The 24,330-nt window shown below is 51.8% G+C and overlaps 2 protein-coding genes across 2 annotated transcripts in view; one reads left to right on the top strand and one right to left on the bottom strand.

Annotated features, from left to right (window-relative positions):
- GNAZ (G protein subunit alpha z) overlaps nt 1-21,222 on the top strand; it is a 53,045-nt gene extending 31,823 nt beyond the window's left edge. Inside the window, exon 3 of the mRNA XM_007528788.3 lies at nt 19,372-21,222. Coding sequence (XP_007528850.1) covers nt 19,372-19,716 — 345 coding nt within the window. The 3' untranslated portion in view covers nt 19,717-21,222. The remainder of the gene's footprint in view (nt 1-19,371) is intronic.
- Nucleotides 1-24,330, bottom strand: part of RSPH14 (radial spoke head 14 homolog) — an 85,691-nt gene that overhangs the window by 46,142 nt on the left and 15,219 nt on the right. The gene's annotated exons all lie outside the window — the stretch shown is intronic.

The raw sequence follows: 24,330 nt of genomic DNA on the forward strand, positions 1-24,330 counted from the left end.
GAACTGAGTAATGTGTGTGGCTGTCAGGGTTGGCAGAACCAGAGGAAGCCTGAGCCATGCGCATCCCTACTCTGCCTTTTGCTCCTGACCCAGCTGAGGACATGGATCTAGGAATCGTGCCATGAGGACTTGGGTCAGCGACAGAGACCAGAGTGCCACCCACCCGCCTGGAGGGCACCAGCCTTCTCCTGCCAGGCACTAGTCTCCCTAAGAAGTTCCTTCTGAGCTTGTGATGTGCCAAGGCTAGATGCAATGTGTCTGCGACCTCCATAAATCATGGTGACCCTGGGACCACGGAGATCTCCTGGGTCAGAGCCAAGAGGTGGAACCTGGTCTGCAGCCATCCCTCCCTTGCAGCTCAGTCTGGTACATGTTTGCAGGGCATGGCACTGGCAGCTGACAGTGCAGCTCCTGGGCAGGGACTGCCTTTTCCATGTTCCAGGACACAAAGCCTTGAGGGCCCCTATCAATAGCTGCTTCTTTTCCTCCTTCCCTGTTGCACTGGGAGCCCCCTTAGGCTCTGATGTCCCATCTCCCTTTGTGCAGTGACTGCTATCCCCGGGAACACCCTCTCTCAGACACTGGCTGAATGAAAGGACATGGTCAGAGCCCCCACCCCAATCCCCACCACCCTCACGTCTACTGTGCCCTGGGGCTTTGGAATCCTAGTGGAGTCACTGCATCCCTTCTCACCTTAGCCCACAGAACACCAACTCTTTCATGGTGCTCACTCCCTGTTGTGTCACCAAAGGCCACTCCACAGGGCACAGGCTGTCTGTAGTGTCCTTCCCCAAATAGGAAGTGGACCAACATGGGTTCCTGTGGGGGCGGGGTGGATTAGAGGCTAGCTTAGGTCAGGTCAGCCTTTTGCCAGAGTGTCCATTATTGAATTTTGTGAGCAGTTTGACGTCAGGTCAGCACCTTAAAATCAGCCAGGTGAGAGCGATAGGGCTATGGAAATTGGCAGATGGTATAAACCAAGCCCTTCCCGGCTGGCTGTTAAACATTCACCAGCAGACCTCAGCCAGTGACCTCCTAACTCTGGCAGAGCGACCTACCCTGGCCAAACTCATTACCCATGAATGACGGGATTCACAGCATCTTTTTTCAACAGTCAGTAATGCCCCTGGTTTTCCGTCTCTCTTACTCATCAACAGTTCTCTTCTCTGGCCTTGTGACCATGTAAGTTATTTTCATCCGAGTCTACCCCGTTTGAGAGCAGTAATACACCAGCATGGCACCACACTCACCCTGGTGCACCTTCCCTCCCCAGCAGATTTATAAGAATCCTCCTGTGCAGAGAAGCAGCCTGGGAGCCAGTTCTATTTCCTCTCTGTCACGTTAGCAGACTAACAGGAGACCATCTGCTCCAGCTGGGCCAGCCTGTGTTCTTCCCCGTCTGACAGAACATGGCCAGAGATACTCAGAAAGTGTCCCTCACACACCAAGAACGCACAGCAAGCTCTCCCACAAGGGCCATTGATGACATGGACCTCCATGCCTCCCTCCCCCCACCACCACCCCAAGATGGAGGGGGACAGTATGGAACAGTCCTCTGTGAGTGGCCAGAACCCACTTCTATGCTCACTGTAGCTGGCCTCTAGGCAGGAGAGAAAGGGTTCTATGAAGTCTTTGCAGAATTCCGCCTGGGCCTTGGAGGGCCGCCAGCAGAGAGGCGGGGGGGGGGGGGGGGCAGTAGGGCATTTGATGCCCTCTGGAAGGAGCAAGGACTCAGGTGCAGCATGACTACCTAGCATAGACTGGGGTGGGTATCACTGCCCTAGGGCAGCAGACCTGGGCATCTCTTGGGCTTCTGTAGCTCCCATATCTGCTGTCAGTGACACCCCCCCTCTGACTGGCAGAACATCTTCATTTCAAGCTCACCAGGAGTTCAGGGCAGAGACGTTTCCCAGCCTGCACTCCGCTCCGGCACCAAGCCAGAAGGGTAATTAATTTCCTTAGCGCATTAGCTCTGTTCCTTACGCACACCACAGAGCAGCCCTGGGTTTTAAGACGCAGATTATTATTCTTTTAAGGGATTTTTATAATCCGAGAACTGAAAAACAACTTCTCTACTTAACAGCAGGCTCTAAGGTGGACGCTGAGAGTGCTGGGGGTGGGGGCAGGGGGGTCTGACTTGGGGACCCTCAGTAACCAGCATGGGAGGGGCAGCCCCTGGCTGGCTCTGAACAACACAGAGAAATGTTTCAGTGCTACAGCATGGAGGGGGCCTCCACCTATCTGTAAAGGTCTCCTGAGGCTCCGGTAGCTCAACAGTCTAGGCTTTGGGGAGAATACGAGTAACAGTGAAGGGGACACCTGGGATAGAGTTGAAGGCACCCCCTTTCCCTGCACATGGCTCCCCACTGGACAGATGTCCTCAGACCTAGAAAATATACTTGGACTGACCTGGAAGCCTAGGCTGCAGCTTGACCTAATCTTCTCTTTGTCACCACCCTAGGCGGCATCTCCTAGACTCATGCACTTTCTCTAATTTCATTAATAAAACCAGTCAGTCAGAGGCTCTGGGCCTCCTGTCCTGAGATTCCTGCTGAGCCCAGCCCCAGGCCACCTGACCCCTGACAGAGGAGGCCTGAAGGTGCAGTTTTGAGCAAGTCCATCCTGCAGGGCCACAAAGCCTTTCTTTTAAGCAAAATATCTGTGACCTGCTCAACGTTCCCCAGAAACCACTGGAGCATCTGACTCCCGTGTCTCAGGCTCCTGGGAAACCAAGTCTGTCGCTAATTACTACCCACTGGGAAAAGAGAACACTCTGGAACAGCTGACCGAAGCAACCTGTGGTCCTTGGGAGGTTTCCCATCCCCATGGCGGCAGGAAAGATTTTCAGGGGAGACACTTCCTAGGCCCATGGCTTGCTGGGCTCCCAGGCACGCCCCTTCTGGCTCAACCTTGAGCCTGGTCTGCCTAAGGACATGACCACAGAAGCAAGAAGGAACAAAACCCGCCAGACCTGGCCCCTGGCCCTCTGGAGCTTTAGCTTGAGCCATCTGGGCCACTCTTGGCTTCCTGGTGTGTACAGTGGGACTGGCCTTCAGTTCAAGGACAAGAGAACATAGTTTTAACAGTATCTGCTATTGCTTGCGCTTGTATTTAGTGCCTAAGGCACTTGGAACACTGGAGATGAACATATGAGCCCCCTCTCACCCCCCAAAGCAAGGCAGGAGCAAGCCTGGGCCCTGCAAGGTATGAACTGAGGTATCAGTTCTTCAGCGCGGGGCCCAGGCAAAGGCCCACCCTCTCCCCCCAACCTAATCCTTGTGCCTGTGTTACCAGTAAGGAGGACCTTGTGAAGCCGCACCTCAACTCCTACACCTTGCCTCCTAATATCAGACCACAAATTACCCCACCACTGCAGGAGACATCCATCAAGACACTGTGATTACAACTTGAATGTTGGGAGACCTTGAAGTCTGAGGCTCTTTTCCCTGAACCTGCTCTCAGCTCCTCCCCACCCACTGCTCTCTGCACAGGCCCAGCTGCTGTGATGCCATGGCCTTGCTCCTGAGCCACTGCCCCCACCCCCAGCCGCTCACTCGAGACCACACACAGTGCAAGCCTGTCCTGCCCACTAAGGAAGCCGGTATCTGTGGCTGTCAGACAGGCTCTGATGGTGACCACCAGGGCCAGCGCCAGAGAACAGCATCCTGGATGGGATAGAGCCACTGCCTTGAGCATGTGCAGTGACCAGGACTGGCGGGCCCCAGACTTGAGGCCCACCTGTGACAGTTCCTGGGAGCCACAGAAAGACTCAGGAACCCACAGAGTCCCCTCAAGCATTTCCCAGTGGTGTGGCTGCCCTAGCATCTGCATGGACATTCTTCCTCAAGAGGCTCTGTTCTTTGACCAGGTTCTCCGTGAAACTGAGACCCCAGGAGACCCCAGGAGACACTGGCCTAGTCCTCACCCCTCCTCCACACACACCCTACAGATGACAGAGCCAAAGCTAGGGCGTCGATGACCCAAATACTTGTTTTTTCTTAAACAAGAGAGTAGCACTGAGTTATTTATTTATTTTCCACTAGGAAGGGCATCCTTTTCTCAGCTTCCCTCCCCCGGTGACAGTGATGGTCACCTCACCCCAGGCCAGGCCTGTGTCTGTGCTGGCAGCTTCCAGTCTGCATGCACCTGCACCCCGCTGTTTGCTAATTTCCCATCAGTGACTGACAGCAGGGGGCTTGGATCAAGCCGGCAAGATTTAACACAAAAACAAATAGGAAACCGGTCTCTCAGCTAAAGCGGACATGGACTGGGGCTTGGACATGGACTGGGGCTTGGGACTGCAGCTCAGATTGGGGCTCTGAGCCTAGGGCAGCAACCTAGCTGCAGAGCGGTGAGGCAGGCTGAGTGGGTGGTGTCAGAGCAAGTGGGCGATAGCGTCTGGGCTTTATCTTTCACAGCCTTCAGCCAGCAGGCCAGCCCTGGGGCCCCTTGGTCCTGGCCATGAAATATAGGGAACAGAAGCTCCTGAACTTTTAGCCTGGGAATTTGATGCCTTGGAACTGGTGAGGGGTGGGGGAAGATCTTTGAGTTTACCTGAGTTACTCAAGTTATACAGAGTAGGGCCAGAGAGATAGCTCACCAGGTGGGGTGTCTGCTTAGCCATATATGCAACCCTAGTTCTAGCCCCAGCATTACATAGTAGGGGCTGGGGCAGTAGAGGAAACCCCAGTGCTGTGATGTCTCCCCCTCTCTCTGTCTCTATTTGAGTGAAAATGTGGCACCAGACAGTGAAATCACACCTGCCTCAGGTCCTGCAAAAAGAAGTTGTACAGATGATGTGTCATACTTGGGTAGAGGACCTAGCATAATGGTTATGCAAAAAGACTTTTGTGCCTATGGCTTCAAAGTCCCAGGTCCAGTCCCCTGCACCACCATCTGCCAGAGCTGAACAGTGCTCTGGTTTAAAAAAAAAAAAAAAAAAACGATATGCCACACTTAACTGAGAGCTCAGCCTCCCTGGGACTTTGGCCAACACTGACTTGTGGGAGCCAGAATGGTCCTTTCCAGCTCTCTGATTCTCTGAGTCATTGATTCTGAGGTTCAGTGAGAACAGAAAACAAGAGAAAGGTAGGGTGTGTGTGTGTGTGGGTGTGTGTGTGTGTGTGTGTGTGTGTTTCGGATCTGTGTTGGGGAGTAGCTGTGTGTTCACACAAGGCTTGATGGTGCTGGTGTCCTGGTTGGTATACACAGACACCCCAGGAAACAGCTGTCAGGTGGACAAAGCCCCTGACTGGAGTAGAGCTTGCCTGCAGCTCAGATTGGGGCTCTGAGCCTAGGGCAGCAACCTAGCTATGGACCCAGGCTCATCTTGTCCTGGGTCCATCTGAGCTCTGCACTGGCCCAGTGGCACAGATCTGGGTTCCCTCACTCTCTTGCCCGGCTCCCAAGGAGCTGGGCATTCTGTCTACAAGGTACAGTGTGGGCTCCACTCAGCCTGGCCTTGTTTTCTGGTTGACCACAGAATCAGTGGAGGGTGAAGGTGTGAGGAGTGTGCACAGAGTCTAGCCCAGGACTGGCGTATTGGAGCCTACATTGAGCCAGAAGTGCGTAGGAAGCTGCCCAAACTGAGAGCTGGGGTCACCACACTTGTTCTGAGACCCCCCCCTGGTTCTTCATCTTTGTGGGGTATCGTGACAGAGATGGTGAGACCTGGGCAGCAGTCTGCCCGGCTGTTCAGACAGACAGACAAGGACAGGATAGAAGGATTCTGGGCCCTGAGGCACTGTTGGGGGGCACTGCATGCAAACCCCCGAGCCCCCACCACACAGATAAGCAAACTGATTCCAAGACCATTTTCTCTAGGAGTCCTCTGCCACATTTTAAGTGGAGTCACTGGGCTGTCCCCCACCTTCAAAGCTGGGGGCAGCTCAAACCCACCCCTCTTCGATATACAAGAGAGAAAGTCAGGGACCAGTGAACAAGGCAGCCCATGGCAGGCACGTGCTGAGCCAGGCAGGGCAGCAGAAGTGGGGTGCCCAAGGCTGTATTGCTGCGTGAGGCAGGAAGTAACTCCACTGAGTCTGGTAGGTTCAGAACACAGTTTTCAGGCTATTAAGGCCTGAGTTATGGCTTTCCCAGCAGCCTGCTATCTTGTTTAAACAGCCCATGCTGTTAGAAGTGGCAGGCCTAGCCAGTGCTGTTACTATGAGCGGCACAGTTGTCATTGAGTGGAGAGATAGAAGGGGGGGAATGGTACGAAGGTGAGGGAGAAGGCAAGTGGTGAGCCCTCACCCCAAGAGGAGCAGCATCTGCTGCTGGCCCCAGAGAGTCCCTGGGGTGGGCAGGTACTGGGAGAAGAAAATGTGACAAAGGAAGGGAAGGGCTGGGCTGAGTCCTCTCTGATCCCTGGGAAAAGGGCCAAGCCCCTGAGAACCTGAGGGCCTGGAGTCTGGCAGAACCAGGTGTGTCACCCCAGTTGATGATCTCTAATCTTTGTGTGTCTCTCACTAATCTCTAGCGTAACCTCCAAGTGCCAAGGCCCCAGGGCTGTCTCCTTGCATGTGGCTGCCAAAGCCACCCCAGGCCACCCTCACCCCTGGAGTCAGGTCCTGGGGCATCTGCACACAGACCCCCTGGGGATGGGCCACAGGCTTGTAGGAAAAAAGAAAAGAAAGCCAGAGGTGCCATCCATACAGACACAGGATTAGATTGTTCCCAGCTGTGTTAAAGCCCAGAGAGCCCCAGCTTGTGAAGAGGCTTTTTAGTCAGCTCGTCAGGTGGATACACAGAATGAGGAAGCTGAAGTGAGATGGGACTCTGGTCAACCATCAGTGAAGGCCAAGGTCTGCTGTCCTCAGTGTCCCTGGCCACATGCCAGGCATCCTGCAGGAGTTAGAGCAGGGGAGTGTGACAGTTGTACCCCTCTCCATCCTACCAACCATCTGTGGGGTGGGCACACCTGTGTGGGAGAGGGAGGCCAGGGCCACTCACCCACTCATCCATGCTTGCTCTTGCCCCAGCCCCCTCACGAGCCTGCCACACCAAACACCTAGAGCTCACGCCATCTGGCCCTCTGTTGTGCAGAATGCCCTGCCTGGGCACCAGAGAGCACTCCCTGACAGGCAGAGCACTGAGCCCATGGACAGGCCAGAGGCAGTAAGGACAGCATTGATGGTGCAGCAAACTGACAGACAGACTAAAGTCATGACTGGGGTCTGAGAAGCATGAAGGGAGGCCTGAGGGCTGCCTCTCTGTGAACCAGGGGAAGGAACAACACGGAAAAGGGTGTGAGGGTAGGCGGTGGGAAGTGCGGCACTGTGGGATAAGGTTTAGGTCAGTGAAGGGTGAAAGGTCATTTGGTCACAGAGGGGTCAGTGAAGGGCTTTGTGATAGGCTCACAGGATGAGATGAATAGGCTTGCTGTGGGCCTTAGGCTGAATCAGAGACGGGAGATGTCTTGGCAAGAGATAAAGGTGATAGTAGTGGGCAGGTATGGGCAGATTTGAGGTGTGTCTGGAGGTACCATTGATGGGGCAGGGGGCAGCTGGAACCACAGCTGGAGACATCAGCCTCAGCTGATGGGGTTGTGCCCACAGCCTAGGATGCACCTTCCCCTGGCAGAAGACAATTTACTCCCATCGCCCCTCCCTCCATGCTGCCTGTCCGCCCTTGAGTGGCATGATATGGACAGCTGGTGGCACATGTGTCCTTCCCCTGGGGAACTGTTCTAAGCCAGGACTGCTTCCTGCTTCTGTCTTCCCTCTGAGGTAGGAAAGCATTCTGCACTCAGTATCTCAAAGTGACCCCCTGGGGTCTAGAGGAAAGGTGTGGGAAGGCCCACTGTGGCATTGGGAGGCCCATACAGAACAGGGGGCAGGACTGGCATCTCCCCACATCATCTGCCGAGGCAAAGCTGTGCTGGGTGGGCAGAAACACCAGCACTCACATCCTCACCATCGTCTATTGATCACTTTCTTTTGTGACTCATTTCACCATTGTCGAAAATAACTACTGTCTCACGTCTGCCTCCCGGGCCTAAGACTCTCGGGGATGGCAGGGTTAAAGGGGAGGTGGGGCAGCTTTGCTGTGGCCAGAGGGGGCTAGTGGCTCAGGACCCCCACCCTGCAGGGCTGCTTCCTGCCTTACTAGAGGTTCAGCCATGGCCCCTTCCAGTACGTCCTGAGTGTTAGCCCAGGAGCCAGAACACTGAGTGAGTTAGTCAGCTGGGTGGGGCATGGGTGCTGAGTGGAGTAGGCTTCTGAACAAGGCTGTGAGAGTAGAGAGTCCCCCAACTCCTAAATGGAGATGCCCATGGCTGAGCCTGGGGACACAAGACCAGTGTGTGAAAACTGAAATGGTTGCAGGAGAGGTGGGTGAGGAGGAGGAGGCTCCTGGTAGATGTGACTTGGGAAGAACAGGGACACAGGTGGGGCTAGTTGTTGCTGCCCTGCATGGAGGGAGGGTTGTGCCCATCTCCTTTGGTCTTGTCATCCCAAGGATCCATACACCTGGAGAGTGGGTGAAACTGGCATGACTGTACCTAGGCAACTGTAGGTGTCCTGAGTTCCCCACGGGCAGCACTGCTCAGCTCATCCCCCACCTGCTGCCCCTCACGGTCCCCACAGAACAGTCTGAGAGGCAGTCGGGGACTCAGTGATGCAGTGGCCTCATTTATCCTGTTCTCCAGCTCCTTGACCAGGGTACATCTAGGTTTGCAGGAGAAAGCAGGCAGCTGTAATTAGATTGATCTGGAGGTGACCCCCCCCCATCCTGCTCTGTCCTTACACTTCATTTTTCTGAGGCCACTAGAAGTGGAGGTTGAGTGGCCAAGCCCAAGGGGAGGCTCTGATTGTCTGGAACAGGCGTAGTGGGCCAGCAAAACAAGTGCATCCTCTGAGTCCCCACTTCCACAGCTGTAAAATGGGAAGATCGGAAGGGTTGCCACTGGGTTGCCTCCTCCCAGGCATCTTCAGGAGCCCTATGGTCCTTCTCTGAGATGCACAGAACCAGGCATGCGGATAGCTTCATCTAGCACCAAGGTTCCAGTGTAGCCTAGAATCCACTTCCCTTTTCCTGCATACCTCTAAATGGCATTTCAAGAAACAAACTCCACTTTTGTCACCCCATGGCACTGCATACAAATAGAGAAAAGGAGAGGGTAAAAAAGAATGTGTGAAGGGTGATGTATCCCCCAGTCTGTCTGGCTTTAATGGAGGAGCAGCAGGAGCGTGAGTGGTTGCCTCCAGAGCAGGAGAATGTAGGGTTGTGGGTTCAAGCATGGAGACAGGACTGCCCTGTGCCTCCACAGCAAGGTTCCCCCAATTCCGGGAGGCCTTCCCCCAGCCCCCACCAAGTAGACAGGTGGCAGACATTTGTCTGGCCAAACAGCCCTGCAGGCCGGGCCCATCTCAAGGATGAATGGCTTCTTACTGCCCCTGTTGGCAGTCCATGTTGCTGCAAGAGGCTGAGGGTGGAGCCCTCTTCCCCGGTTGTCATGGAAACCACAGCTCATCTGCTGAGCTTCTGGGTACTAAGCAGAGGGAGGGGAGCCACCTCCTGAGGTGGCAGCCACTGCCACAGGATCTCAGCCTCTGTCAACAGGAAGGATTCGAGGAGCTGCAGGCTTTTGAGTTCAGAGATCACAAAGGGCAGCTCCGGGATCTCCTGGCCCACAGCCTCCCTGTAGGCAGGTGGACCATGGCCACATCTGGCCTCTTGTGCACATGGGGTCATAGGGGTCTCATCTAGGCTCTGAGTGAGTCAAACATGGAGGCCCTGCCCTCTGGGAGGCACTTTCACCAAGATGTGCTGCCATGGGGCAGGGTTGGAGGTAAAGAACATGGGTACCAGCAGGCTGGGCTGTCTGGGAAGGCCCCGTGATAAGAGATGGCTCAGGCTGGCCCCACCTGCTTCCTCTCTGGATCTCTGCTGAAAAGCATCCAGGCATACAGGCCATGTACTTTTGGCGCACGCTCTCTCTCTCTCTCTCTCTCTCTCTCTCCCCTACCTGGGATTAAAAATAAAAAGTAAGAAGAATAGCAGTCATGGCTACTCACCAGGGGGTGAGGCCACACATCTTCAGGTCCAAATCAGGCAGGGGAGCAAGCACAAGATTAAGTCCAGTAGCAAAGGGAGACCCGGGGGGGGGGGAGGCTCAGGCATGTGGAGCAGGGCCCTGTTGCTATTCCAGTGTTTCTGTGGGGAGTTGTAGGGCCTGGAGATGGTAGGAGGCTGGGGAGAGACTTTTCAGAGAAGATAATGAATGGGAGAGATGCCTGGGGTCCCGGTGCTCAGGCCGGGGTGAGCTACTGGTAGCACCAGACGCCAGACAGCTCCAGGGTCCTCCCCTCCAGGAAAGCCAAGTGACTTTTGAAAGGGCAGACAGAAACCAAGGTACAGGAGAAGTGAGCCCAGGGTCACTGCGGTTTGTTGATAGGAGGAGGTCTGGCCCCAAGCTCAGCCTGTATCTCCTAGAGGTTTCGGCAGGCAGCAAACATATGGCAGACAAGTTCTGAATGGAACCAAGTCACTGTTCCTACAGCCCACTCCTGAGCACCCAGGTTGCACACAGCCTGAGGTGCCCTGAGGTGTACTGTCCAAAACGCCACTCCCCTGTATCATTTCCAGCCCAGGGTTTTCACATGAGAAGCCAGGGTTCAGAGTTGTGTCCTCAGGCAGTTCTGGTCTCATCCATGACCAGGGGGACCCCCAGGATCACTCAGCCAATAACAGGTATTGACATAAGGCACTGGACCTGCAGGGACACAAGTGCCTGTGTCTCCTGTCTTCACCTGATAAAACACACACACACACACCCCACTCCCCCACCCCCGCCAAGACCTCACTTTTCTCTCAGCACCAAGGAGGGCTTTCAGGTACATTTGTCTTTTCCAAGAGGCCTCTCTCCTGCAACCCTAGCTGCCAGTCCTGGGCCCCATGTGGGACGTGCCCAACACAGACACACCCACTCACCCACCCCAGACTCGCCTCAGTGCCTGCTGGGCCATTTGGCCCCTAGTCCTTTAGGTAGAGGCAATCTGAGACACCAGGTCATCTGAGGATCTTGTACCTCTGAGCTCACCACATGCTGAGGAGTCCAAAAGGAAAGTGAACTCAGGAAAGCTGAGGACCCCCCGTGGGCTGGCTGACTGGGAAGCTCAGGGCTGTGGGCTGCAGGGCAGCCTGTCTGGACTGCATCTGATTTCTGGCTCCCAGAGCCCAGGGTCAAGGGCAGCCCCAGAGAAGCCTGCACTGACTCTGGGAGCCACCCAAGCAACCCTCCCCAGCCACTCTAGAGTTCTTGGCATCTTTGCTCATGCTCCCCCACCCCCAAGGTGTAAATGAAACCTTTTCCATGAGAGATGTTCCTTAGAGTGAACTTAGTCTGGAGCCGCAAGCCAGTCTTTACACCTCACCGCAGCCACAGATGCATTTAACCCTGACCCCATGCTAGCAGCTGTGCAATAACATGGACCACAGGGATCTGAGAAGAGGGGCCATTCACCCTCATCCCCATAGAGAGAGCTGGGGGTCCTGTGCCCACAGCTGCCCTCAGCAGAATCCAGAGCGGGTCAGACAAGCCCCTGAGCATGACCTCTGGTGTGGTAACAACCACACTGAGGATAGACACCAGACTGTGCAGGTGTGCTCACATCATGTCAGCCACATCCGGTTAGCTGACTGGCAGCACCCCACACACCTACCTTAGTGACCCCAAATCTTTTGCTACACAGGGACCCAAAGGGGCCAGAGGCTTGTGAAGAGTGCCACCTTAATGGCCAGCCCATGAAAAACCTCCCCCCACCCTGCCCTCCAGCCAGGGCCCTATCCTCCATGCCCTTGGAGCCTGGCACTCTGTTGCCTGGGCCAGGCCTGGCAGCTCTCTCCATGGTGAATGGAGTTCATTTATGCCTGCAGCCAGCCTCCCAGCTTGGCTTCCAGGGTGAAAAGCCAGCTTCACAGTTCCCATGAGCAAACACTCCAGGCTCCTCGGCCCTTGGCAGACTTGGGCTTTCCCCACTGCAACATACAGGAGAGCTGGTCTCTGAGATGAAGAAACTGAGGCTGTGGGGCAGGACAGTGCTTTCTCAGGCCCTGGAGCACCAAGCAGCTGAACCTGTGTCCTCAGCTGCATCCTCTCCACTGTCCACTCCACCAGACTTCAAGTTTTGGTGGTTTGTCATTTACATCTTTTTCTCCCTTTCTTCTTTTTAGAGCCCAGCCCCTCCTCCAGACCCAGTTAAAAAAACACGCCTTTAAGAAGCTTCCCGTTTTTATATCAGAATCATCCCTGTGATGGTTGCCAGCAGTCTATTTGGTACCTCGGCATGAGGCCCAAGCTTTCCATGCATGTCACACTTCAGCCAAAAGTCACCTCATGAGAAGTGGCACTTATAGACCTCATTTCACAGGCTGGGAAACTGAGGCTTATAATAACTAAGAGCTGAGCTGAGAAGATCACAGTGGTAAATGCACCTGAGGTGCCAGGCTCCAGCCTTGGCATCACCATAGGCCAGAGCTGAGCCATGTGCAGGCCTCTCCCTCATATTCTTTCTCATGAAAAATAAATCTGGGAGTTGGGTGGTGGCACAGCGGGTTAAGCGCAGGTGGCGTGAAGTGCAAGGGGCTGGCTTAAGGATCCCAGTTCAAGCCCCCAGATCCCCACCTGCAGGAGGTTCACTTCACAGGCGGTGAAGCAGTTCTGCAGGTGTCTTTTTCTCCCCTTCTCTGTCTTCCCCTCCTCTCTCGATTTCTCTCAGTCCTGTCCAACACCAACAACAACAACAATAATAACAACAATGGCAATGAACAAGGGCAACAAAAGGGGAAAAAAGTCAAAATGAATAAATTTAAAGAAAAATTAATCTTTAGTTATAGATAGTGATAGATATAAAATCAACCCATACCTGTGACCTTGGGAGAACTACTGAAGTGTCCAGTGGAGGAGACACAGAATTCTAGTGGTAGGAACAGTGTGAAATTATGCCCCTATTACCTTGTAATCCTGTAAATAAATATTAAATCAATAATAAAAGAATTTATAGGACGGGGGGATAGAGAGTATAATAGTTATGCAAAGAGACTCTCCTGCCTGGGGCTCCAAAGTCCTGGATTCAATCACCTGCACCACCATAAGCCAGAGCTAAGCAGTGCTCTGGTAAAAAAAAAAAAAAATTATATTATCTTTAGGGGTGCTGGGCGGTGGCACAGCAAGTTAAGCCCACATGGCTTGAAGCATAGGGACTGGCCTAAGGATCCTGGTTTGATCCCCCACCTCCCCACCTGCAGGGGGTGGTCCCTTCACAGGCGGTGAAGCAGGTCTGCAGGTGTCTTTCTCTCCCCCTCTCTGTCTTCCCCTCCTCTCTCCATTTCTCTCTGTCCTATCCAACAACAATACTACTAACAACAATAATGATAACAGTGGGGGCTAGACGGTAGTGTAGCGGGTTAAGCACACATGGCAGAAAGCACAAGCACTGGCATAGGGATCCTGGTTCGAGCCCCTGGCTCCCCACCTGTGGGCGAGTCGCTTCACAGGCGGTGAAGCAGGTCTGCAGGTGTCTTTTTTTCTCTCTTTCTCTGTCTTCCCCTCCTCTCTCGATTTCTCTCTGTCCTATCCAACAGCAATGACATCAATAACAACAACAATAACCACAACGATAAAACAAGGACAGCAAAATGAAAAGAAGAGAAGGCCTCCAGGAGCTGTGGATTCATAGTACAGGCACCGAGCCCCAGCAATAACCCTGGAGGCAAAGAATAATAATAGTAATAACAACAACAACAGCAACAGTAAACAACAAGGGCAACAAAAGGGGAAAAAATAGCCTCCAGGAGCAGTGGATTCATGGTCCAGGCACCCTGCTCCAGCGATAACCCTGGAGGCAAATAAATAAATAAATAAATAAATCTTTAGCAGGCCAGGAGGTGGTGCAGTTGATAAAGTGTTGGATTCTGCAGTACATGGTCCTGAGCTCAGTCTCCAGCATAGCTTTAATTAATTACTTAACCTTAAAAAAAAAAAAAAGCTGAGGGTCAGGATGTGGCACACCTGGTCGTGTGCAAATGCTATTAATACAACGCACAAGGACCCAGGTTCAAGCCCCTAGTCCCCATCTGCAGAGGAAAAGCTTTATGAGTAGTGAAGCAGTGCTACAGGTATCTCTCTCTCCTTCTTCCCTCTTAAGATCTCTCTCTAGCCAATAAATAAGTGAAATATATTTTTAGAAATAGCTGGCGGTAGTGCAGCCGGTTAAGCGCAGGTGGCGCAAAGCACAAGGACTGGCATAAGGCTCCTGGTTCAAGCCCTTGGCTCCCCACCTGCAGGGCAGTCACTTCACAGATGGTGAAGCAGGTCTGCAGGTGTCTGTCTTTCTCTCCCCCTGTCTTCCCTTCCTCTTTCCATTTCTCTCTGTCCTATCTAACAATGACATCAATAACTACTACAACGATGAAAAGCAGCAAGGGCAACAAAAGGGAAGATAAATAATAATTAAAAATAAATAAATAAATAGCTAAGTGCAGGTCTCTGATCCTCACTGTATCCCATGGCCTTCATGTCAGCTTGTTCTTTTGATACTACTGGGTCCAGTTAGTTGAGGACAAGTCATTGGGCTTGCTTCTGTCTCCATCATGCCTAGACCCATGCAAGACACACACACACACACACACACACACGTTGTGCTGCAACTTGGAGGAGAGAGAGAGGAGATCCGGAGCAGAGAGGGAACACAGTTCTTTATTCACGCAGGCACCTCAGAGTTGGGTGAGAGCGTAGTGGTTCGGGCCACGTGGAGCTAGCCAAAATGGCCACCTCGCGCAGCAACCTTCCCTGTGTCTAATCACCTAAGTGAAAGGCTGGCAAGAGAGCGAGGGGTGGAAGAAGAAGGGCTTTATAGGGCAAAAACCGGGAGTGACGAGCTGGGACAGGATTGGTTGGGAAAGGCACTCTGAGAATGTCCCAACTCTCGTGGGAACTAGCAATAGCCTGAGGGGGCAACATGGCAGATGTGCACAATTTCCCAGCACACACACACACACACACACACACACACACATTCCCAGTCCCATTCCCAGTCCCTCTCTAGCCTAGGGCCATAGCCAGTCAAGTGCTGTTAAGAATATGAATAGAGGGGCAGAGCCAGGAAGAAATCGGGCTTCCAGGAAGACAGGGGCTTGAGTGAAGCCATCCATATAAAACAGAGGAGAACATGAAAAGTGGGAGAACAGGCCTGCCTGTGCCAGTGCCACATGGGGAAGAACCCAGTTGGGAGGCGGTGCCCGGGGCTACCGTTCCTCCATACTCACTCACACTCACACACACTTCACAGTTTCCAGAGTTACAGCTCAAAATAGCACACTCCGTTCTCAATGGTGTGTGACTTGAGGTGTCAGAAGGCTGCTCTGCCCACCTGGCAGTGCCCTGCCTGCTGGAGCAGGATCCCCAGGGAGAAGGTGGCACTGTAGACACCAAGTCAAAAGCCAGGATCCCCAGTCCCACCTGACTGCCACTTTTTTTTTAATCATTTTATTGGGAGATAATAGTTTACATTTGTGGCCACATAGGCAGTTTCCTATTTCCCCATGACAGAGGCCTGAAGAACTCTCTAACCCATCATGGGTCCTTTTCCATCACCATGCACTAAGACCGCAAGGCCCTCTTTACACCACCACCACCACCCCCAACCCCTCCCAGAGTCCTTTGCATTGGTGCCATACACCACGCCAAGGCCAGGTTTTGCTTTGTGTTTTCGTTTTTTCCAAATTTCTTAAGCTCCACCTGTAAGTGACATCATCCAATATTTGTCCTGGTTTTTGGCTGGTCTCACATATATAATAAAGTCTTAAAGTTTAACATTGTTCTTATCAGTAACATTTCCAACTACCATCTCTTAGAGAAGTTTTCTGATCCCAGACTTATTTGTTGTTAGTAGAGATTCTTTTGATTTTACCTAAAGCCTCCATGTTTACAAAACATATCTGGCTGATTGTTCAGATACCCAGTAAATAAGGTTTCAGGCACTCTCTTTGGGGGAGGGAGTCAGAAGTGTGTCAGAGTTATAACCCGCTGCTGCCACTTTCTGAGCTGATTCCCCTTCTGAGTTTAGGGGCCTCGGAAATCGTCATAGTGATGGCCAAAATATTCCCTTTCAGGCTTGGGGGACACCCCCTTGCCTGGCCTCTGTCCCTACAGGCCAAAGGCTCCACTGCCTGGCGTGAGTTCTGGGACCTACTGGGTTTAACAGGTGTTTCCTCAACAAGCTAGTGAACATGTGCTAAGGACCATGTCTATTTATCTGAAGCACAGCCCCTGATTATGACATCATTCCAGTAATAAATGGCAGACCCATGAGAGTGAGTACTGCTCCCCCTTAAAATGTGACATTTCCAGACCACCACTGATTGGGAATTTGGGAATATAATAAAGTCACATAGGGGAGTCAGACAGTAGTGCAATGGGTTAAGCGCACGTGGCACAAATCCCAAGGACCTGCGTAAGGATCCCGGTTCGAGCCCCCGGCTCCCCTCCTGCAGGGGAGTCGCTTCACAGGTAGTGAAGCAGGTCTGCAGGTGTCTATCTTTCTCTTCCCCTCCTCTCTCCATTTCTCTCTGTCCTATCCAACAACGATGACATCAAGAACAACAATAACTTCAACAATAATAACTACAACAATAATAACTACAACAATAAAACAAGGGCAACAAAATGGAAAATAAATAAATATAAACAAATAAATAAAACCACATAGATCCTGCTAGGGGGAGGGCTCCTGTTTCTACAGAAGGTGTGTGTGTGTGTGTGTGTGTGTGTGTGTGTGTGTGTGTGTGTGTAGTAGTAGTAGTAGTAGTAGTAGTAGTTTATTGTATTCTTTCAGTCTGATTAGTAGGAAATGAATTGCTGAAATACAAAATCACAGATACAGCAAGTGACTCAGAAACATGGGACAAAATAGAACAGCATCAGCATGTCTTATATGTATTCGATTGTCAGATAAGTCATGACACATTTTTTGCATGAAAAAATACGTTGTGACTTTTCTAATAAACCAGTATACAATTCAAAACTATCCAGTTATTTCCACTGTAAATAATTGGAGACAAAATCTATCGCCAGTACCTCTGATAAACTGGACATCGTACAAGTAGCCTGGAATTCTGAAGAGCCTGCATTCCTGTTACAGGAAAATATATATTTCAGAGGACATTTACTATTATGATTTATTGTTACAAAAGGATTTATAAAAACACTAAGAACTTGTTGCTTTTGAACTTTGAAATATGGCATAAGGAACCAGGAAGGAGCTCACCTGCAGAGTGTATATTCTACCATACACAAGGACTGGGTTCGAACCCCCTGCACCACATGAGACCATTATGCATGGCAGCAGGGAAACAGTCATGAAAAAAATAGAATGGTGCTGTGGTGTCTCTTCTATGTCCCTCTCACTTTATCTGAAATTTAAACAACCACAAGAAGTTTTCCAAAAGTTCTTGAATCACACATGGGTCCTGGTAGAAAGGAAAGAGGAAAAGAGAGGAAAAGAAGGGAGGGGAGGAGGAAAGGAAAAGAAAGGTAAGTAAGTATAAGGTCAGTTTTGAAAAGCATGATCTCTCAGGCGGAGGATGGGATCTTAGGGCAGCTTCTCTGTGGTGCTGGAGGTGGTGGAGGGAAGGTCTTGACATGCTTCTGGTTATCCCTGTCACCCCCATCCTGTTTCATTCTCAGCACTGAGGCTGTCAGGCAACTCAGGGCTTGTGCAAGAGCTGGTATCAAGTGTGGCACCCTCCTAGCTCCCCCACAATGTGGTGAGTGATTTCTTGGACCCTTCCAAGAAGCCTGTTTCCTGCCTCTCCAAGTCTCAATAAAATGGGTCCAGGAAGATGAGAGGATCAGACATGGCCTCAGAGCCTGCGGCCATCCCCATCATCACAACCCTGTTGTCAACTATACAATTAGTCAGAGAAGCTCTTAAATCTAGTGTCTCAAATCTAAACTAAACTGGCCCCAGACTTTGGATGCCTGCCTCACTCACTGATCTTAAAATGAGTATAGCTTTCACCAGCAGTAGGAGTCCCTTGCAGAAGTTGGTGCCATCCGTTCTGTGTGGAAACTGTGGGATTCAGGAGTCAAACACATCTTTCTTCTCTAAAAATCATTGTCGCTCCAATATTTAAGGTCCTTGGAAAGAAGACGTAGAAAGGGAGGGGCAGTGGTGCATCTTGGTTGAACTTAACCTGTTACCATATGCAAGGATCCAGATTCTAGCTCCTGTTCCCCACCTGCAGGATTTATTCTTCACGAGCAGTGAAGCAGATCTGCAGGTCTCTCTCTCCCATATTATCATCCCCTCTCCTCTCAGTTTAAACTGTCTTATCAAACAAACTTTAAAAGAGAGAGAGAGAGACAGAGAGAAAGAAATGGCTGCTGGAAGCAGTGAATTCATCATAGTGCTGGCACTAATAACTCTAGTGGCAATAAAAAAAAGACTTAGATAATGACAGGGTATCATCCTCTGTGGCCTCGTGTCTTCTGTGTAACCGTCCTCATGCTCTGGGCACCAAACCACAGCACCCTGCTCTGGGCTGGTTGAGATCATGTGTGACTTTGTGTGAGCCCAGCCCAGCCTCCCCCCCCCCCCCCCCCCGGGCAGAAGCACAAGGGCCTGAACCTTCCCACCTTCCATCTGGCATCTCTGGTTTAGAAGTGCAGGTTATCTCATTATAAACTCTGACTGAGAACTGACAATAAGATACCCTGGGGGGGGGGGGGACAGTGGCGGCTGTGCAGTGGGTTAAGCACACATGGTGCAAAGCGTGTGGACCAGCAAAAAGATCCCAGTTTGAGCCCCCGGCTCCCTACCTGCAGAGAGGTCACTGCATGGGTGGTGAAGCAGGTCTGCAGGTGTCTATCTTTCTCTCCCTCTCTCTGTCTTCCCCTCCTCTCTCCATTTTTCTCTGTCCTATGCAACAACAAGAATGGCAACAATAATAATAATAATGATAACAAGGGCAACAAAATGGGAAAAATGGCCTCCAGGAGCAGTGGATTCATATGCAGGCACTGAGCCCCAGGAATAACCCTGGAGGCCAAAAAAAAAGACACCCTCATATGGCAGGACCCAGGTCTGAAGGACAGAGCCCTAGCACCAGCAGGCCAGTACTGAGTGCCTCAGAGGGCTGCCCACACTCAGGTTGAGGAAGACAAGGCAGTTTTTCCGTGGGAGGCGTAAGCCTTCATATGCAGATCCAGGGCATTTCGGGAATGGGCCTGTGGGTGTGAGGTTGCAGATGCCCCCGCCCCCGGGGAACAGGAGGTCAAAAGCCACCTCTGGAGAAAGGGCTGCGTGTGCAGTGTGGGCCTGGCCCGGCAGTGCGCCCGCATTAACTCCAGCCTTTGCCTCCCTCCCCCAGAGCCGAATGGCGGAGAGCCTGCGCCTCTTTGACTCCATCTGCAACAACAACTGGTTCATCAACACCTCACTCATCCTCTTCCTGAACAAGAAGGACCTGCTGGCGGAGAAGATCCGGCGCATCCCGCTCACCGTCTGCTTCCCGGAGTACAAGGGCCAGAACACCTACGAGGAGGCCGCCGTCTACATCCAGCGGCAGTTTGAGGACCTGAACCGAAACAAGGAGACCAAGGAGATCTACTCCCACTTCACCTGTGCCACCGACACCAGTAACATCCAGTTTGTCTTTGATGCCGTGACAGACGTCATCATACAGAACAATCTCAAGTACATAGGCCTTTGCTGAGGAGCCGGCCGTCCTGTTGTTGGCCTACGGTGAAACCCACGGGGTGCCACACCCCCACTCGTGCTAGGGAGATGCAGCCCAGGGGCCGAAGATGGGGGGCCCTGAAGAATGCCCCCCACCCCTCACCTCCTTGGCCCCCACATTTCCGCAGATATAAGTATATATGGATAGGTTGCTAGGTAGGTACACACACAGACACCCACACACACACACACACACACACACACACACACTCACATGCACATGTCCAGAGATGGCACAGTTCCCCAAATCATTGAGGTCTCTTGAAGACTTACGGGGAGCGGGGGCTGTCACCAAGTTCACCATAAGCCCTTCACTTTGCCTTCCTGAGTTGGCCCCACTATGCACCAGGGTCTCTGTAGACAACAGGAGTCTCCTGGAGGAGCTAGCCACTGGACAGGAGGGAGGGCCAGACCCGGGTCCGAGTGCCTGCTCCACAGGTTGTGCCCCCTGCTGGCCTGCTCTGAACTATGTCCTGGGACCAGGGTGTGAAGCCAGGCAATAGCACTAACCAGACCTCCGGCCACTCACAGCTCTTTTTAAAGCAGCTTCAAAATATGCAGCAAAAATCCACACAGTAATGCGAGTGGCGCAACATGTTTCCAACTAGGCCAGCTGGGTTCCAGCATTTCTTCTACTAGTCGGACATTTTATAAATCAAAACCTGTTTTTTTTTTCTTCTTCAACATCTTTTTTCTTTTTTTTTTCTTGGCCAAATCTTGTGGTGTTTTGCGAGGGAAAACAATTTCCAACGCAGTTGACTATTCTTTTTTAAAATGCAGATTTTTCCAGACCTGTTTTTTTTTTTTTTTCCAGGTGGTTCTTTTTCGTGTCTGGCTTGCTGAGTGTTGAAGTTGTTACCTGGACGAGTGTGTCCCTCTGCTCCCGGCAGTGCCACCTAGTGGCCCCAAGGGGGCAGTGTTGTACATAAGCCTGTGCAGCGTCCTCTTGTTCCTGGTGCGGTTTCTGCTTCGTTTTTATTTCAGAAAATAAATAAGTAAATAAATGTGATGTATTTAAAGAGGTTCTTCACCTAAGAGCGAATGAACAATAGTTAAATGTCTTGGTATTTAAGGAGCAAGATGACTGTGGCTTTGCCAGGATGGGCAGGGGAGGCGAGAGACCGGCCTTTGCCTGAGAGTGTGGCTAAGGTTCCTGTGAAGGCTCAGCCAGCTTTGTAGCCTGAGGGAAGCCCTGCCAGGACCCCACGGCTGGCTCTTCCTGCCCCAGGCCCGTGGCACCTGCCCCAAAGGACTTTGGCTGAGGGCCTCATGGAAATAGCTGTTGCCAAGAGGAAAGGCACTGCCAAAGCCCCTGCCAAATCTTCTCTCCCAGCCTGTGTTCAGTCCCGACACGTCCAAGGTCAGTGTGCAGAGTCACAGCCATGGACAGTAAGAGATGGTCGGAGGGAAAGAGGAACTGGCGACAGTATGAACGTCAAAGATTGTCTACTTTAAGAAAATAAAATACCCTGAATGAGCCGAACCTGGTCCCCCGTGTGCTGTGTACATGTGTGATGGGTGTATGTGGTCGTCTTTGGACGTCTGCCATGCTGAGGTACCTTTTCTCCCCCCCCACCCCCCACACAGGGAAAACCTTTGTCCTTTTTCTTTTCTCATTAATTTTATTTTTTGTGACTTATTTTATTATGAGTCCTTATTACCATTGGTTTACAAAAATCACAAGATTTCAGAAATATTGTTTCACACTCAGATGTGTTTGAGTCACCGCACCCACCATCAAATTCCTGTGACGCTTTCTCTCCATAACCGCCACCATTCACACAAAGTCTGAGACGGGATTTTATTTTAAACTTTTTTTTTTGTAGTTCATTGTTTCAGTTATATATTGAGACAGTCTACATGAGTGAAACCATCCAGTAGTTGTCTTTCACTTACTGCATTTAGTATAATCAGTTCCATCCACTTTTTCCCCAGTCACACAATATCATCTTGGTAAGATTGTTCTTAAGTGGACATTCAGAATAAACACCCTCAAAAGAGGAAAGAAGATACAAGCAAGGGTGACCTGCCAGACCCACATATACCAAGGAAGTGAGTTAGGAAGGAGGTGGTGATGAATTCCACCCACCATCATGACCCTCAAAACAATCTAAAGGCCCCTCTGCCAGAGTCAGGGTCCTCCTCATGGAGTGAAAGAGGTACCCAGAGAGCCCAGAGGTACTGGTGACCCCTACAGTGAAGGGGTGCCCCACAGAACACAGGGAGGAGTGAAAGTTGTGGCCCACCAACTGCGGCTTGAACGGTTAGAAGCATCTTCATTCAGGTGGTGGAAGGGACTAAGTGAAAGTCATAAAAGTTTGTGTATGTGGTACCAGACAGGCTCCTTACAAGTGATCTAACACCCTTCTCTGTGGTACTTTGCTCTCTGTGGCCAGTCTTCCTATGGAGTTAGATGCCCCAGGTCAAGGTCAGGGAGCAGCAGAACCATCCTTTCCAGGAATAGAGCACTCCAATGCCTCCCAAAGCCCCATCCTCACCCAGCTCTGCCTGTGTACTGCTCTGTGCCTGAAGGAAGAGTCCATAGGGAGCACAGAGCCATCCAAGACTCATAGCAAACCCCAAGTAAAGGGCAGCAGACAGAGATGACCATACACACACAGGTACGCACACACATGAACACACCGCCCAGAAAACGTGGGGTTCCGGAAACTTCACACTGTCCCATGTCACCAAACAACAAACTCCAATGGGGCGTCTATATAACAAGAAAATAATGGGTGGTTGCAAATCTATCTCAGAGACGTACTTTGCACTTCTTTTTTTAATATTTATTTATTCCTTTTTTTGTTGCCCTTGTTTTTGTTGTTGTTGTTGTTGTTGTCTTTGTTGTTGGATAGGACAGAGAAATGGAGAGCGGAGGGGAAGATGGGTAGAGAAAGATAGACACCTGCAGACTTGCTTCACCGCTTGTGAAGCGACTCCCCTGCAGGTGGGGAGCCGGGGGCTCAAACCGGGGTCCTTACAACGGTAGGTCCTTGCACTTTGCACCACCTGCGCTTAACCCACCCTGCTACCGCCCGACTCCCACTTTGCTCTTCTAATACCAACTGTGAAGAGAGCAGTGATTTCACCAGGGGTATCTTTAACCTAAAAATAACCAGCTCAAAGGAAATAAGATCTTGTCTTCTGCCCTCATGTTCAGGGATGAGAAGAGACTTCCTGCCATCCTGTTCCCTCCAGGTCCTAGAGCCAGTCAGTCACTCCAGCTGTTGCCACCCTTGAGACAGGAAGTAGTGGCAGAAGGTCCTAAGGACAGAGACCCACCCTGTACAGGAAGAACCCTCCCCTCTGCAGGCGCGACCACCGCTCAGGCCCTACCAAACCAGCCCAGGCTCCCTCTGCCAAGAAAGCCACAGTGCCACACAGCTCATGGGCATTGGAACCCTCCCCTGTAGCCATCATGCCACCCAAGAGGGGGGCAGGGAGCAATGACAGTGTCCCCTTAGTCCCAGCTCCTCTGCATGCCAGCCCCTGGGTCAAGTCTATTTTAGTCTTTTCATCCCATCCTCTCCCATTCCTGGAAAGGAAGATAGTTGATTCTATTTAACAGAAAGAAAAGCAGAACCCCTGAGAGTTAGGGCATGGAAGGCATAACTGGCCAAGTATAGGTCTCCAGGAGCTGTACTCCACCTGCCTCTTCTCCTAGGATCCCACTAGGGGGCCCTGGCCATCTAGGACAGTCATGGGTGTGGGTCCAGCTGGTACATGGCTATGTTGTGGAAGGCTGCTCTTTACTGTGAAGAAAAGGGCCACTCAGAGGCTGGACAGCAAGGTGGCAGAGGGGAGGAGGGTGTCACCCCACCAGGAGATACGTTCTAGGTTAGGTGCCAGCTGGCTCCACCCAGCATTTAAAGACGTGTCCCTTTAGCAATTCCATATGTAACAGGCTATCCCAAACTAAGGAGGGAGGGGGTGTTACTAAACTTTACAGAGAAGGCTGAGGCAGGCCTGGCCCAAGCGGGCCAGGAAGGGCAAGGTGCCCCCTGCCGAAGGGGACAGGAGGGACAGGGGAGGCACCTGGCAGGTCCAGAAGTCTGGGAGCTCAATGGGTAGTGTCACTGTTGGTGGGTACCATCTTTGCTAAGACCAGGAAGGGAGTGACTGGCCACAAAGATCACCATGCTGAGGACATACCCAGGGTCCTGATGGACCTTGCCACTCCACCCCTAACCCCCATGAGATAGTAAGTTCCTTCCTTTAACCCTGTGGTGACAGAGACAGGAAGACAAGAAGTCTCAAAGGAGGGAAAGAGATGCTTGGGGGGGGGGACCTGGCTGAGGTAACGTTACCCCTCTGCAGAAGTGGGAGAACACCCTGCCTTGCTTCTCCAGCAGTCACTCCACCTAGATTTCCACTGCTCACACAACGTCAGCTTCGTCCACACACAGATACCCTGATTTCTCTCTATCACAAACAGCATAACTCCAGGGATGTCTGCCTGCACCCCTTGACAGCTACCAAGATTACAGTGTGTTTAGCAGGCTGGCAAAACAGTTTACTTGGATAGTGTACTGGTTTGAGCCCACACACACACACACACACACACACACATACACACACACATACCATT

The sequence above is a fragment of the Erinaceus europaeus genome, chromosome 6, assembly GCF_950295315.1.
Source record: "Erinaceus europaeus chromosome 6, mEriEur2.1, whole genome shotgun sequence".
NCBI lineage: Eukaryota > Metazoa > Chordata > Mammalia > Eulipotyphla > Erinaceidae > Erinaceus > Erinaceus europaeus.